General features: G+C 47.9%; 6 protein-coding genes across 6 annotated transcripts; 2 read left to right on the plus strand and 4 right to left on the minus strand.

Annotated features, from left to right (window-relative positions):
* Window positions 1–238: 238 nt before the first annotated feature.
* BHQ10_008129 (uncharacterized protein) lies at window positions 239–1909 on the minus strand (the record flags this gene model as incomplete). Its single annotated transcript, XM_040880900.1, has 1 exon — window positions 239–1909. One exon carries the CDS (start codon window positions 1907–1909, stop codon window positions 239–241), a length of 1671 nt encoding a protein of 556 aa, XP_040736631.1.
* A 676-nt stretch (window positions 1910–2585) lies between these two features.
* BHQ10_008130 (uncharacterized protein) lies at window positions 2586–3603 on the minus strand (the record flags this gene model as incomplete). The annotated part of the gene is made up of 2 exons (XM_040880902.1): window positions 2586–2677; window positions 2733–3603. 2 exons carry the CDS (start codon window positions 3601–3603, stop codon window positions 2586–2588), a joined length of 963 nt encoding a protein of 320 aa, XP_040736632.1.
* Window positions 3604–4020: 417 nt separating this feature from the next.
* Window positions 4021–5534, plus strand: BHQ10_008131 (uncharacterized protein; the record flags this gene model as incomplete). The annotated part of the gene is made up of 3 exons (XM_040880903.1): window positions 4021–4050; window positions 4117–4294; window positions 4522–5534. The coding sequence occupies 3 exons, from the start codon at window positions 4021–4023 to the stop codon at window positions 5532–5534; spliced, it is 1221 nt and encodes a 406-aa protein (XP_040736633.1).
* A 463-nt stretch (window positions 5535–5997) lies between these two features.
* Window positions 5998–8175, minus strand: BHQ10_008132 (uncharacterized protein; the record flags this gene model as incomplete). The annotated part of the gene is made up of 1 exon (XM_040880904.1): window positions 5998–8175. The coding sequence occupies one exon, from the start codon at window positions 8173–8175 to the stop codon at window positions 5998–6000; it is 2178 nt and encodes a 725-aa protein (XP_040736634.1).
* Window positions 8176–8646: 471 nt separating this feature from the next.
* BHQ10_008133 (uncharacterized protein) lies at window positions 8647–9714 on the plus strand (the record flags this gene model as incomplete). Its single annotated transcript, XM_040880905.1, has 1 exon — window positions 8647–9714. The coding sequence occupies one exon, from the start codon at window positions 8647–8649 to the stop codon at window positions 9712–9714; it is 1068 nt and encodes a 355-aa protein (XP_040736635.1).
* A 685-nt stretch (window positions 9715–10399) lies between these two features.
* On the minus strand, window positions 10400–11807 carry BHQ10_008134 (uncharacterized protein; the record flags this gene model as incomplete). The annotated part of the gene is made up of 2 exons (XM_040880906.1): window positions 10400–11543; window positions 11629–11807. The coding sequence occupies 2 exons, from the start codon at window positions 11805–11807 to the stop codon at window positions 10400–10402; spliced, it is 1323 nt and encodes a 440-aa protein (XP_040736636.1).
* Window positions 11808–14142: the final 2335 nt, after the last annotated feature.

The raw sequence follows: 14142 nt of genomic DNA on the forward strand, positions 1-14142 counted from the left end.
CCTTCTTGGGTCTAGCTGAAGATACCCCCTTGAATCCATCCTGCTACCTGAGTTTTGGATTGGAGAATGTTTCAATTGTCACAGGGGCATCTGATCTAGTTATTTGCCTTGCATTTACATATTCAATTATACAATGAATACCAAAACAAGAAGGCGAGTAATAAGTAAGCTGATACCTTGTCAAGAGTAGGATCAAGACTTCGATTTGCATTGCCATCAAATGATCGAAATTACATGTTTAGCTAGAAATAATATCAGCCGCCTTCTCAGCAAGGGCATATGTCAACGCTTGGTAATGTGCGGTTATTGGTAGTGGTAGCACACTTGCATCCACAACCCGCAAGTTTCCCACGCCATAAACACGTAGATTCGAGTCAACTACTTTCCCCATTGCTGCAGAGCCGGCTGGGTGATAGAAGGTATTACCGCCAGCCCTTACTTGAGCATCGATTTCCTCATCTGTAGACCGAGCACTTAGAGGTCCAAGACCATGATGTGACGACAGCTGGCTTTCGACAATCTCTTGACCTTCTGGTGTATCGAGCAAAAGACCCGTCACCTGGCGGATTCCAGCGCGAAGGACTGCGCGGTCAAACTCGGTCGAGTAGTAATTCGGATCTATTAAAGGTGATGCTGATGCATTGGCTGATGCTAGAGTAATGCGGCCACGTGAGGTCGTTGCCATTCCCAAGACGGCGGATGCTATGTATGTACCATCCATAGGAACATCGACTTTTGAGACAGCCGCCCCTGCTGGAGCGTATACAATGAGCGTCTCCAGGTGGCACGCATCAGGAGCGAGATAAGGATGTCTGTCGATGTCTGTTTCTTTATCTTCTTCAAGCGCGTGGATCAGATTGTCCCGTGGAGCTCGCAGAGTCGCGACCCAGTCACAAGGCAATCCCACAGCATACGCAGGACTGTTCCATAATGGAGTGCCTATTGACAAGCCCCTTTCTGGGTGGCGCAATTTCCACCACTGGACAAAGGCAAAGTGGTCGTGAAAATTGCGTCCGACTTCAGGTACATCGACGGTTTGTGTGATACCGTGTTTTGAGAGTTCTTCCCTGGCACCTATCCCTGAGAGCATCAAGACTTGTGGCGTCCGATAAGTCCCAGCGGATACTATAACTTCTTGATTTGCGCGATAGACATGACCACCTATCACCTCAACTCCGACGGCTCTTTTTGTTCCAGACTCGTGATCTTCAATGAGCACTCGCTGTACTAATGTCTCTGTGAGGACGGTGAGCCGAGGAAGCTGTTTGATACCGAATACCTCGCTGGCTATCTGACGACGCCCATCGCGCCAGTTTTCAGTCAATTCTCCCAGCCCCAGAGGCACGCCTGCATTGGCATCCTCTGTAATCTCGACGCCTAACCTATTCCAAGCAGCTCTTAGAGGTTCCCGCAAGGGATACTTGCGATCCGGGCTGCTTTGCGAAATAGACACATTGTGGATCGGACCCTCGACACCGTGAACAGTCAAATCCGCATGTGTAGTTTTGAAGTGAGTCTCGGTCTTCCTGAAGTAAGGCAGTAGGCCTTCATAGCTCCATTGCCGGTCCTTCACTAACTCTCCCCAGCGATTGTAGTCTGCAGCACTCCCGCGCGTCCACGTTCCATAGTTGATAGCTGAGCCACCACCGAGAGCTCTGGCGGCACTGTTGTAGCATTCTCGATTGTCGAGGTGGGCCTGGGGTACGGTTTTGAAGGCCCAGTCCAGGGGTGAGAAATGAGCTCCAAAACATGCCAAGGGTGACTGGGTTAGAGGATGGTCTGCGACATCTGGGCCTGCCTCGATAATGAGAATTTTGATAGAATCATTTCTCTCATGAAGCCTGCTAGCTAGAGTGCAGCCGGCAATTCCACCTCCAATGATAATGTAATCGTATGTAGTTGCTGACATTGTCCAGAATATACCTAAATAATATACGGTTAAAAGAGTCGGAGACTCTATATTGTTAAGTATAATCAAGTTGAGTTTCAGATGAGTATAAAATGTATTGTTTGGTGGTGAAGGAATGACAGATATATAGGTATCGACAGCTTCAAATGGTCTATCAACTTGGTCAGCAATCTTCTTACCAATTCAACGTGTGTTAGGATTTCAGCTGAAAATCAACATCTACTACTTGGCCCATTCAGGCATAGATTGCTGTGATTATCGATGTTGGTACATAAGTCTAATCAGCTGAAAACGTCAATGCGTAAAGCGTTATGTTTGCTGCACCAATCATAGAAATTCAGCTCACGAGTTTGGTGTTGGTCCACAAGGGGAGAATCTCGAAAGCTAGAACAGAGTCAACAGACTACTAGTAGGAGCGAAGTGAGAGGGCGACAGATTTGATGATATATGCCGAATTCGTCCATCTTGATATGGCATGTCGACAACTCACGGAGTCCCGAATATGGCTAAATCATAATGTTGGATGGACACGGTGATACACCATAGTAAATGTGCGCATGCCTCAAGTGAAGAATGAATAGGTAAAGGTTGATTGAACATCATGATCGCCATGGATTGCTGATATAATACACGATAAGAAAAGATATAATAGTATTGACACGGTCCCAAGCATCCCTCATCGCTTGACCCAGGTAGGCATTTTTCTTGCCTTGACATGACCAGGCTTCTTCCTCTCAACACGACGGGCGTCGACTGTGATGACACCGGCTGAGCAGAATGTTAGTAATGTTACAACCCAAAAAAGAAATGCCAGAAAACATACCTTGTCGCAAAACTGGTTTGAGCGCTGGCTCATGAACCATCAGAGCGCGAGCAACGGCCAATGTAATGGCTTCCGCCTGTCCTGTTACTCCTCCACCAGACACCTTGGCCCAGACATTATATTTATCAAGTCTTTGCGTGCATCGTAACGCCCAGAGCGCACTTTCTCGGTCATGTACTCGAGGGAAAGCATCCACAATATTTTTGTCATTCACAAGCACCTCTCCCTCTCCCTCCACAAGGTAGACCACGGCAGAAGATTCCTTTCTTTTTCCCTTTCCGCGCGCTCGGCCGAATTCATCCACCTCCTTTGGAGCCGGTTTGTTGGCATAGGGGTTACCGGGACGAACGTAGCTATACAATGCCTCTCGGACCTCTTCAGGCAACAAGTCTGTCTGGATTTTGTTGAGTCGTTGCAAGACTTTTTGGAAGTTCTTGTATTTCTTTGCGGGAATGGGTTCGCCTAACAAGTCTCGAAATTGTGCCAGTTTGAACCACGCCATTCGAGGCGCTTCGCTGCCCTCTAAAGTCGGTAACTGTCCGTACTTTTCTAAAAGTCGTTCTAGCTTGATCTGATGGTCGATGAACTTTGGACTTCCGGAAAAGTATGCCGGCGAGGCAGGGACTATACGTGCCGGACGAATGACGAAGTTCTTGAAATCGATTTCTGGGGCTGCCCGAGACAACTCGAGTCCTTCGGCATGTCGTCTGATGGAGGTAGAGAAATTATTTTGATACTTCTTCGTAGAAGCAGATTGCGATGTGGCTCGGAGAATAGGCGAAGTAGAAGTGTGAGATAGTGAAGGTCGTTGAACAGCTCCGTAGGCACCCTGCGCAGCCCGCGCGAGGCATGTCGACCTTTGCAAGGCCATTGTCCCCTGAATATTGCTTTCCAGTAATTGATGGGGATCAATTGGCCTTACAGTTGGCGCAATTGTAAAGTCGTGGAGAAAAATGCCGATATTGTCCTGAATACTAACCTCCGTGGTGATTCCGCAGAATATTTTGGCGTCGGCGGACGCAGGTCACGTGGCTGAAGCAATGGACAAAAAAGATTATCCGCCGCCGACGCTGGGAGCCTTGTTGCCTTAGCGCCTTAATGCCTCAAGGTGTGTCGTGATTCGCACAAATTTTCAGGCAAAGCTCTGACTCTCTTTCTCCCGCCTCCCTTTTCCTTAGCCCCTCCCCGCCCACCTTCTTTATTTTTTCCTCTTCTTTGCTCTTCCTCCTCACTCTACTATTCCCTCTCCCATTTCCATCTCCGTCAAGAAGTCGCTACAGGTTTCAAGATGTCTTTCGGAAAGATCTACGGCTCTACCGTAAGTGTTATAATCTGCTATTCCAGCGATGTCTACTTCGTCATATAACTAATGCGTGTCTCTCAGGGCCACGGCCGTACTATCCCCTCAGTCGTCGCTGCTAAGGCTAATGGACTCGACCTCGAAGTCGTTGAGACTGTTGGCGGCAAGACTCCTCTTGAGATCAACCCTCTTGGCAAGATTCCTGCCTTCGTTGGTGCTAATGGCTTTGTCCTGACCGAGGCCGTTGCCATCGCCATCTACAGTACGTTTTTTGCACCCCACTTGAATTTTCTTTTCTGCTCTTCGTTTCGCTTCCCTTCGCTTTATGATGATTACTTGTTATCCCTGTCAGAAAGAGTCTCCAAACAAATCACGGAAGATCTCATTTGTGTTGATAACCCACCAACTCTGATTGCGATTACCTTTTGTTTTTGAAATCTGTTGAGATGCTCGACAAAGGACACTTGTTCATTGGCTAATTCGAAACAGTCACCTCCCAGAACGAGAAGACCACCCTCTTGGGCACCACCAAGCAGGACTATGCTTCCATCCTTCGCTGGATCTCGTTCGCCAACACCGACCTCATCAACCGCCTTAGCTCCTGGTACCTCCCTCTCGTTGGCGTTAACCCCTACAACAAGAAGACCGTTGAGGACAACGCCACTGCATCCCGCGCTGCTCTTAAGGTCTTGGAGACTCACCTCACTGCCAACACCTTCCTCGTCGGTGAGCGTATCACCCTCGCTGATATTTTCACTGCCGGTATTATCCGTCGCGCATTCGCCACTGTCCTTGACAAGAAGGCCCGCTCTGAGTTCGTCGCCGTCACCCGTTGGTTCAACACCGTTGTCAACCAGGGTTACTGGAAGGATGTCATTCCTGAGTCTACCTTGATTGATGAGGCCGTCAAGTACACCCCTCCCAAGAAGGAGGAGAAGCCTAAGAAGGAGGCCCCCAAGCCTGCTGCTAAGGAAGAAGACGAGGAGGAGCCTGATGTGAAGCCTGAGCCCAAGGCCAAGCACCCTCTTGAGGCCCTTGGCAAGCCCACTTTGATTCTTGACGAGTGGAAGCGTCAATACTCTAACAATGATACCCGCCCTGTCGCTATGCCTTGGTTCTGGCAGAACTACAAGCCTGAAGAGTACTCTCTCTGGCTTGTTGACTACAAATATAACGATGAGCTCAAGCTCACCTTCATGGCCAACAACTTGATTGGTGGTTTCTTCGCTCGTCTCGAGGCCTCTCGCAAGTACCTCTTCGGTGCTGCTTCCGTCTATGGCGAGAACTACAAGTGCCTCATCCGTGGTGCCTTCTTGGTCCGCGGCCAGGAGCACATCCCTGCTTTCGACGTCGCCCCTGACTGGGAGAGCTACGAGTTCAAGAAGCTCGACCACACCAGCGAGGAAGACCGCAAGTTGATCGAAGACCTCTGGGCCTGGGACGTCCCTGTCGTCCGTGAGGGCAAGGAATGGCCCCACGTTGACGGCCACGTCTTCAAATAAACGACGAAACCGAAGTCAAATCAAAGCATTCTTCAGTCGCCCTCTCTTCTCTCTTTATTCCTCCCCACGCTCTTGTTTCCTAATATACCAAAACGGGACGGACTATTCTCAGGACTACTTTCACCAGAGATAGCATTCTCCCTCCTTGATGCCCACGTTTAGAATTCATATGATTTTCCTATGTCCCCTCATGAGAAGAAGACGAGAAGCAGTAAAAGAATTTATGTGATATGTGATGTGATGAGACGGTGATGGTTATGGCTTKTTAATGAATCAACATACAAACTGTCATCAATTGATGTCATGATCTAAGTGTTGGGTCGCTATTTCTCGTACTAGTAGATCACTTAATTCGTAAAGCTCGAGTTCAGGTAAATATCAAATTGAGCGGTAGGTATATAATGTACCAATTCGACATGAAATGATACATGGACACGACGGAAAAGTCTCTTCATTTTAACATCTAAAGTGTTGAAGGTCCACCCTCTACCTCCCTCGACGCATCAGGCAAGGCCTGCTTCTTCACCTGCTTCTTCTTCGCCTTCCGTGCCGCCTTCTCCGCTTTGGCTCTCGCCCTTTTAGATCCAGATCCAGACGTCGGTTGAGGAGGTAACGAAATGGGCACAATTTTGTTGTCTGTTTCAAAGACTTCAGTCGATCCCACGACTTTCTCGCCATTTCCTTCATCTATCTTTTCTTGCTGCTTGATATGCTGAGCTTCTGACTCCGATTCAGAGACGGATGCTAATACCTCTTCGCGACGGATTTGGATGCCCTCTGACCCTAGGGAGCGGAGACGACGGCTGACGTCGTTCGATTTTGCGAGTACACGGATCTTGAGGAGTAGTTCTTTCAGGACCGTGGTGTCGTTCTCGTTAGGCACGTTTGTGAATTCGGGGACTTGGATGATGTTATACGGATTTGCGGCGGCTTTGAGGGTGCTATCGTCAATTAAGACGGTGTTTGATTGGTCCCAGCGTTTATTCAGGAAGCCTGTCATTTCGGTCTCTTTGTCGAGACCGGGTGTGTAGCGGATTGCGTTGAACGCTGCTTTCCCAGATAGGTCTTTTTTGGTTGGGAATTTCGCCTGGATGTCTTTATCGGCCCATACCTTTTCAAGTACTTTGTAGACCTGGACTTTGCTGTTGAATTGCTCTTTGTTCAGGTCAAGATGGTCCCTACTCCATCTTGCTACTAGTTTTTCTTTCTGACCCGTGGAAAAAATTTCGTTGCAGATCGCATCCACGGTATCTGGTCGAGAACTTGACCATACCATAACCTCATGTCGAGTCGTAAGTCGTTCGAGAAAGTAGTTGAGTGCTGGTCGTCGGGTGAATTTTGGTGGGAAAACTTTGCGCCTGCGGTACAAAAGTGTTCCGTTCAGATCTAGAATGACGAGAAGCGGTTGCGTGAACTGCAAGTCTATCGGTTCTTTGGCTGCTTGCTCCAAGTATGACTTCAAGGGCAAGGGGGTCATTGGTGGTTCGACTTTGGTATGGACATATTTTATATTCCCCGATGCTGATGAGCCTTCGTTTCTCGAATTGGCGGCACCGAGTATTGAAGGGAGAGGCACCGGCGGTTGACTTGTGGCACGAACGTACTGACGTTTCTCCATCGTTTCTAGACTATTAGATTCTGGATGGGTTGGCCGATATTTCTCCTCCTTTGGTAAATTTTCACATTCTCTTATACGCGCTGCACGTACGAGATACAGGAGCCTGTGGGTTTCTTTCTGAAGTGATGTAGACTTGACTGAGTTTCCGTCTTGAGACGAATTAAGTCGTGCCGAATTGAACAGCCTCTGAAGTTCATCCGTTTTGTATCTTTCAGGAACGGCGAGCCATACATCTCTCCTGATCTGGGTTATCGGATGGACCGACTCTAAATCCGAGTCTTCGATAGGCAGTGGCCGTTGAACTGGCTCGAGAAATTCATCGGTCTTGTACTTGGCAGGGAGACAGTGGTACATTTTCCTTCGAAGTCCACTTATGTATTCGTATCTCCCCTTCGCGGGCGAGGTTTCAGTAGACATATGACGTATCTGCTGCCGGTGCATGCCATTCGAATTGGTGAAAAACGATTGGCCACTACCGAACCCTCCTATCGTCGGTTGAGGCATCATCATTTGTTGCGCAGATTGCATTTGTAGCCACAGTGGTTGCATCACAGGAGCTGTGGGTGTTTGGTGAGAAGTAGTAGACGTGGCATAAATGGCGCCCCAGCCGAAGTTTGATGTGTTGTTGATCGGATTTTGAGGAATCGTTCCAGTATTTGCCATGTATGGGTTCAACGTCGTGTTGCTCATGTTGTTGTATGGTGCGAAGGAATATGCAGCTGAAGAATTATTGGTGCTATAGGCCATCTGATGGCTGGTATTATATACCGTCTGCTGGTTATTATTCCAAGTATTTTGTTCTGTCGGTTGCTGGATCCGCTGTGACCGTCTGGATTGTTGTGAACTGCTCCATTGGCCTTGTCCGGTTACTTTCTTGGACTGAGCATTTTCGGCGCTCTCGTAGGTCATTCCACCATGAAACGAGGGGATAGCACGATGTCCATCAGGCAGCGTCGATTGAGCCACATCCTTGATCTCTTCTGCCATTGGAAGCGAGTGAATCGTTCGCTGTGAGTCGCGCATTAGTTTCAAAACTACAGAAACTGAAAGCCGGATTTCTCGAAGAGTGATACCTTACCGCTCCGTCGACATGAGGCCGAACGTCCACCTCTACTTAAAACAGCATATGGACTATATAGGGCTGAATTCGAGCTTAGTGGCGGTTTCGGCACATATTGCCACATTTAGCACAGGTATCGACAAGCAACGAGGTACTCGAATAATGTGAGTGCCCAAAAAAAAAGAAAACGAACAAACCGAGAGAGCGAGAGAATTACAAACGAGAAAAGAGCAATTGCGACGTCGAAGTAGGAATTAAAGCATTAAGTTTTTTGGAAGCCAGCCGATAGGAGATAAAGTTTATCGGGCGGCTAGCGAATCAGAACTTGTTATAAACTCACCGCTTTATGGGGTGGGCAGAATTTGGAAAAAAGTATTTACTCCGCCTGATAAGCATGGCACCTCTACAATTCTATATCCAGAAGAGAATACAACATGGCAATCTCAGACTCATTGAACAAGCGGCTGCGCGCTCGGCGCGATGAAGAGGAAGATGAGTTTGACGACGAGATTCTATCAGACGAGGTGGAGGACATTGAAAAGGACGCCGGAAGCGATTCTGACGAGGAAGAGGACAACTCCAATTCCGATGCCGAAGAATCACAAGACGATGAGGCAGAGGATGATGAAAATGACGATAATTCAGATATAAGCGACACTCAATCAGTCCAGTCTGCCAACGACAGAGAAGCAATACAATCCGAATTCCGTCAAATATCATTCGGCGCGCTTGCCAAAGCACAAAAATCCATTGGCAAGAAACGAAAACGAGGCGTAGAAGACAAACCAGATGACGAAACAGACCAGAAAAAGCCATCATCTACACTAGACGATATAAGAGAACGACTACGTATAGCACGCGAACGAAAACTCGGCCTTCACACCAGTACTACTACCAACAACAATACTCAAACTAACAACGGATACAACAAACCAAAGCCACCACCACGAAGCTCCAAACACGCGCCCGCAGTCCAATCCTCCAGAATCGCCGTCTCACGCAAACGCACCATCATCGAACCCACAACCACAAAGTCGCGAGACCCTCGCTTCGATCCCACAGTCGTAAAATCATCTTCTTCAGCACGACGCAGCAACAACCCGTCAGCCGAAAACGCATATGCATTTTTAGACGAATACCGCGCTTCGGAAATCAAACAACTCAAAGAACAACTCGCCAAGACCAAGGATGTGACTCAAAAGGAAGAGCTCAAGCGCGCAATAACATCCGCGACGGATCGACAGCGGGCGCTTGAGAATCGGAAACGGGAGCAGGAGGTGTTGCAGGAACACAAGAAAAAAGAAAAACAACTCATCAAGGAAGGGAAGAAGAGTCAGCCTTACTTCCTAAAGAAGTCGGAGTTGAAGAGGGAGGTGCTCAAGAAGAAGTATGAGAGTATGGGGTCGAAGGAGCGGGCGAAGGCGTTGGAGAGGAGGAGGAAGAAGGTTGCGTCAAAGGAGAAGAAGGATTTGCCGTGGGCGAGGAGGGGGATGGAGAATTAAATTACTTTGTCTATAAAAGTATTTATGTATGGCTTGTATATAAGGATATCTGGATCACGAGAAGATATGAAAAGTTCCATTATCTACCTACTCCGTCATCGACACTGAAAGAGAAGAGAAATAAGTAATCGAAAAAAATAGAAAGAGTATCGCAACAAGATGTATTGCGATGCATCAGGGATATCAACAAGTTTCAAAAAGACGACCACAAAGAAGAAAGGACGAAGCGCCCAAGTCATAAAAATACGAAAATGAAAATATGCCGTCGTAAGTCGAGCGAAAGACGAAATACATGGTATAGGTTTTGAAAGAGCAGGAAAAAAAAGAGGCCAACCAGGGCAAAAGAAGAAATTCGCCAATCCCAAATATTAATTCCCTTTCATGCCTCATTTGTTCATTCATTGCAAGAAATTCACACAAGTTGAGATTTATTTGTATATAGTATATAAAATACCGAGTCGAAGGCGTATGCAAACACTGAAAGTACTCGATGAACCACCCGGCTTAACGCAAGAATCCTCGTGATGAGGGGTAAGAAGAGAACTGGATATCTCAGCTGAAAACAAAATTCGGGCGGACAAATCTGTCGGTTGAATAATATTCAATGTCGCAAAGCCAAAATGAGTTGCTGTGATGACGAATGCTGTTATCTTGGTATCATAAGTATGAAATGCTGTAAGTTTTCTTATGAATGGAAGAGGTCCCATGCTCGCGCACAAAGAGACAAGAACTCTTCCTTCTTTTTCCTCTGAGTCTCCGGTGAATCGCGACCGGCTCCGAAAGGTCCATATGAAGATACCGCTGGGCCTGGTCCGTTGCGGAATCTCATATCCGGTCCGGTGCCTAATGGAGGACTGCCGTTGTCCTGCTCGTACTCATCTCTAGTCCGACGACGAGAAGTTCCCAGGCTTGGAGGCGGTGCATACGGCTGCTGCGTGGATGTGGCACCTACGTTGCCATTGCCATATGGTGAAGGTGGAGTGGCCGGTTGCTGGTGGCCGCTATAGTGAACGATACGAGGCAAAAGTTCTTCCCGACCGCCAGCAAGTTCTTGCACAGCCTCCTCGGCGGATCGGTACTCTCGTGGCCGTTGTTGAGAGGTTCCATTGTGACCGGGAGAGGACGAGAATGGGGGAATCGTCGATGCAGTAGTGTTGGATTGTGAGGAAATACTAGAGGCGGGGAACATTCCATTGCGTTCCCGCTCTCGTTCTCTGGAATTCAAGTCAGAGCCAAAGACATCTGAAAGAGGTGGTAGACGGTTGTTCGTTTGTTGAGCCGGTACATGGTGGATATGAGAAGGCGATGGAAGGTTGGGAGTGTGGCCAATGAGGTGACGGGTTATAGGCATCGGGTCATGGCGACCAGTAAATGTCTTGTGTAAAGGGGCGGACTGCACAATTCGTTCGTTCGCAAATTGAGAGGCTGAGGGAGGGACGATAGAGAGGCCAGGAGGAGGACGCTTCTTGGCAATCTTTAAAGAGCCAAAAGGATTTGACTCGGATGATTTGTTCGAATCGCTACCGTCGCCTTTTGCGGATTTTTGTAGTCTTGATTCGATTATAGATCTCTGCTGCTCGCGTACTGCGATACTGCGCTGTAATTGTTCTTGTCGTTCGGGATCGTGTGTCTGAAAGCCGGGTGATAAGCATGCTAGTCCGACATCGTGCAGCGCCAATCCGTCGCGAGCAGTCATCGGACCTGCTGGGCCGCGAACTGATAATGTGCTAGCAGAGAGATCTAGTTTTCTGGGCCGGGGCCTCATTTGAGAGGACATTGTGGGGGAGGAGGGAGGTTCTTTCTTCACGACGATCTTGGGTGCGGCATTTCTATATTGTAGTCTATTAGCCAAAAGAAATTTCGAGCATAAACACAGCTGCACAGAGGAGCAGCAAATCCAAAAGCAAAACTTACGAGTTAGGAGTCTTCTTCCCTTCCGGGCTTGACTTTCCTGGAGCTCCTTCTTGAGGACCGGAGGGCATTCGAGAGGCCGGCATCGCCGAGAGCGAGTGATGACTCTTCGGACTTGGTGCTCTATCCACATGAGAAGATGTCAAAGGTGCCGCCGTCGCAGGCGCAACCGCAGTAGACATTTTGCTGTATATTTGTTGGGGATCACCTCGTATAACTGGTTCCGTCGAGGCGATTTTGTTCAAGACGATGTATATAAGAACGAGAGAGAGACGATTTGGGACGACGTCCCGAGGGACTGGCTATGGTAGCCGATGTTGATTGAGATGATTTCCAAGGACCTTTCCAATTATCTGATGTGTCAGATTCTCAAATGTTGAGTTGGTTCGTGGTTGCCGACAAGGCGGACAGCGGGCACGAAATTAGACGCCGTGCGAACGAACTACTCTGGGCAATACAGAGAATGTTCCCCTCCAAAACAACAAAGCAGAAATAAAAAAGAGAGTCAAGTAGAAAGAAAGAAAAACGAATGTCCTCTCTGTAATTTACTCAGAGACTGCAAGTCTCAGCGCTTGCTCAGCCTGCACACTGGTCGCCGAGCAAACCTAGCAAAAAGAGGTGGGCGCCTAATGTCTCAGGGTAAGTAGTCCGAGCGGGTCTCGACCCTGGAGTGGAAGTGGCTGCAACAGGATTGTTTGGTCGTTGGGAGCTGGGTTTTATTCTGACACCTCTAGCTGTCTCAGACTTTCAGAGCAGGAAGCAGTCAGCGCTCGGGCAGGCGGCGTGATTGGACAGGATCTTTGGGGCCGAGGGGCTGCACACGCCTTCAAGATTGGCAATGTGCGATAGACGAGGGCAAAAAAGAGCGGGAAAAAGAGAATGATGGTGTCAGAGACTATGAGATAAATACAACTAGTCCTCTCATGTTGTCAACGTCTGGAAACCAACGTAGGTAGGAGTATAAAATAACAGGGAGTATTTGAGCAGCAGAAGGAGCAGCTCGCGGGCGCTTACCACGTAAGTGGCCGACGCGAGTAATGGTCGAGACCGTGACCGTACCGATACATTACACGTGACGATCCATACGGCCTCGTGCAATCTTACTTCACGTGAACATACACATACTATCAACGTTCTGAATTACTTTTCTTGATGTGGAATAAATTCTCTGCCGGACTACTTATCTGGTGGTCGACTGCAGTCAAGCACAAGCACGGAGCTCAACATGGTCGGGTGGCGAGGATTGCAATCCTGGCGGACACAGACAGATACAGGAGATACATCTGCGTACCATCTCAAATCGAATCTACTGTGTACGGAGTACACAAAAGCGACGCAAAATGCAAGGTCATTGGTGGATGTCGTTCCTCCTGGAAGACAAGGCGAGTGGTCCGGGCGACATCTGAGACGGCTAACCCGGCGTCTGGCCCTGCGATTCGTCCTTGGCTGAAACAGGAGGTAATAAAGAACAGAGGTCGCCGATTAGTTGATTTCGTAATTACGACTACGAACGTACTAGTTAACTAATTCATGCACATAGTATATTGAGTACGTACTACATAGTCCTATGTACTGACAAAGAGTCCTGCTATCGTGTGGGAGATCATAGTATGATAATGATAACTTTATAATCTACTATCTTCTTATCGCCATATCAACGATACACCACATTCACCACGATTCACCTGCATGTTCCACATTTCGCTACGTAATAGAACAACGCCAACTTTTTATTATTTATTACCCGATACAGCAGCAACGATCCTTCACTGCTTACTCTGGATACATAGTAAGTTGTCAGTCCTGTTTGAATCCTGGCATTCTTCGTATCGAGCATGGCTAGTCGCAAGCTAAATGGAGCAAAATCAATAGTTCGAGCAGCGCCCCACCTGATTCCGGTTCGTTTCATCTTTTCCATACGTACCATGTATGTAGAATGTACTACTACGTACGTAGTAGCAGTTGGTACCGTATCAATCAACAACCCTAACCCTGGCTGTAATAAATGCTCCGTTATTACCATGCAGACAATTTTAACTTTCGTCATATTCAGGACCACTTCATTAATATAGCAGCCTCTTATATACTGCTGGTGTTACTGCTCAGTCGTTATGCCGGGTTACGAGTATATTAATTTCAAACCTTCTCTCTGATGAGCCTAGGTAAATGCGTCGCCCGATCGAGCAAGTTGCACAAAAGCCGCAATGAACATACTCGACATGCGATACCGTGACATTGTCAGGTCATACTTGTTGCAACATGCCGGGTATGCTTGTCTTGACAGTACTTGAATATTGTTCTAGGCTTGGATGGACTCTGCATGTTGATACTCACATGCCAAGCGTTCGATGTTGATATACAAGATGAAAATGCTGGTACTTTTCCAAAGCTAAAGGTTGGCGTTCATGACAGGTCGGTCATCTCAGAGACGAAAGAAGGCTCCATGGTATCGTCTGCCGCACACATTATTCCCTGAAAAAGATACTAAAAGCAGTGGTTCAAGTGATGATCTTGTTC

Source organism: Talaromyces amestolkiae (genome assembly GCF_001896365.1).
Source record: "Talaromyces amestolkiae strain CIB chromosome Unknown scaffold18.1, whole genome shotgun sequence".
NCBI classification, from domain to species: domain Eukaryota; kingdom Fungi; phylum Ascomycota; class Eurotiomycetes; order Eurotiales; family Trichocomaceae; genus Talaromyces; species Talaromyces amestolkiae.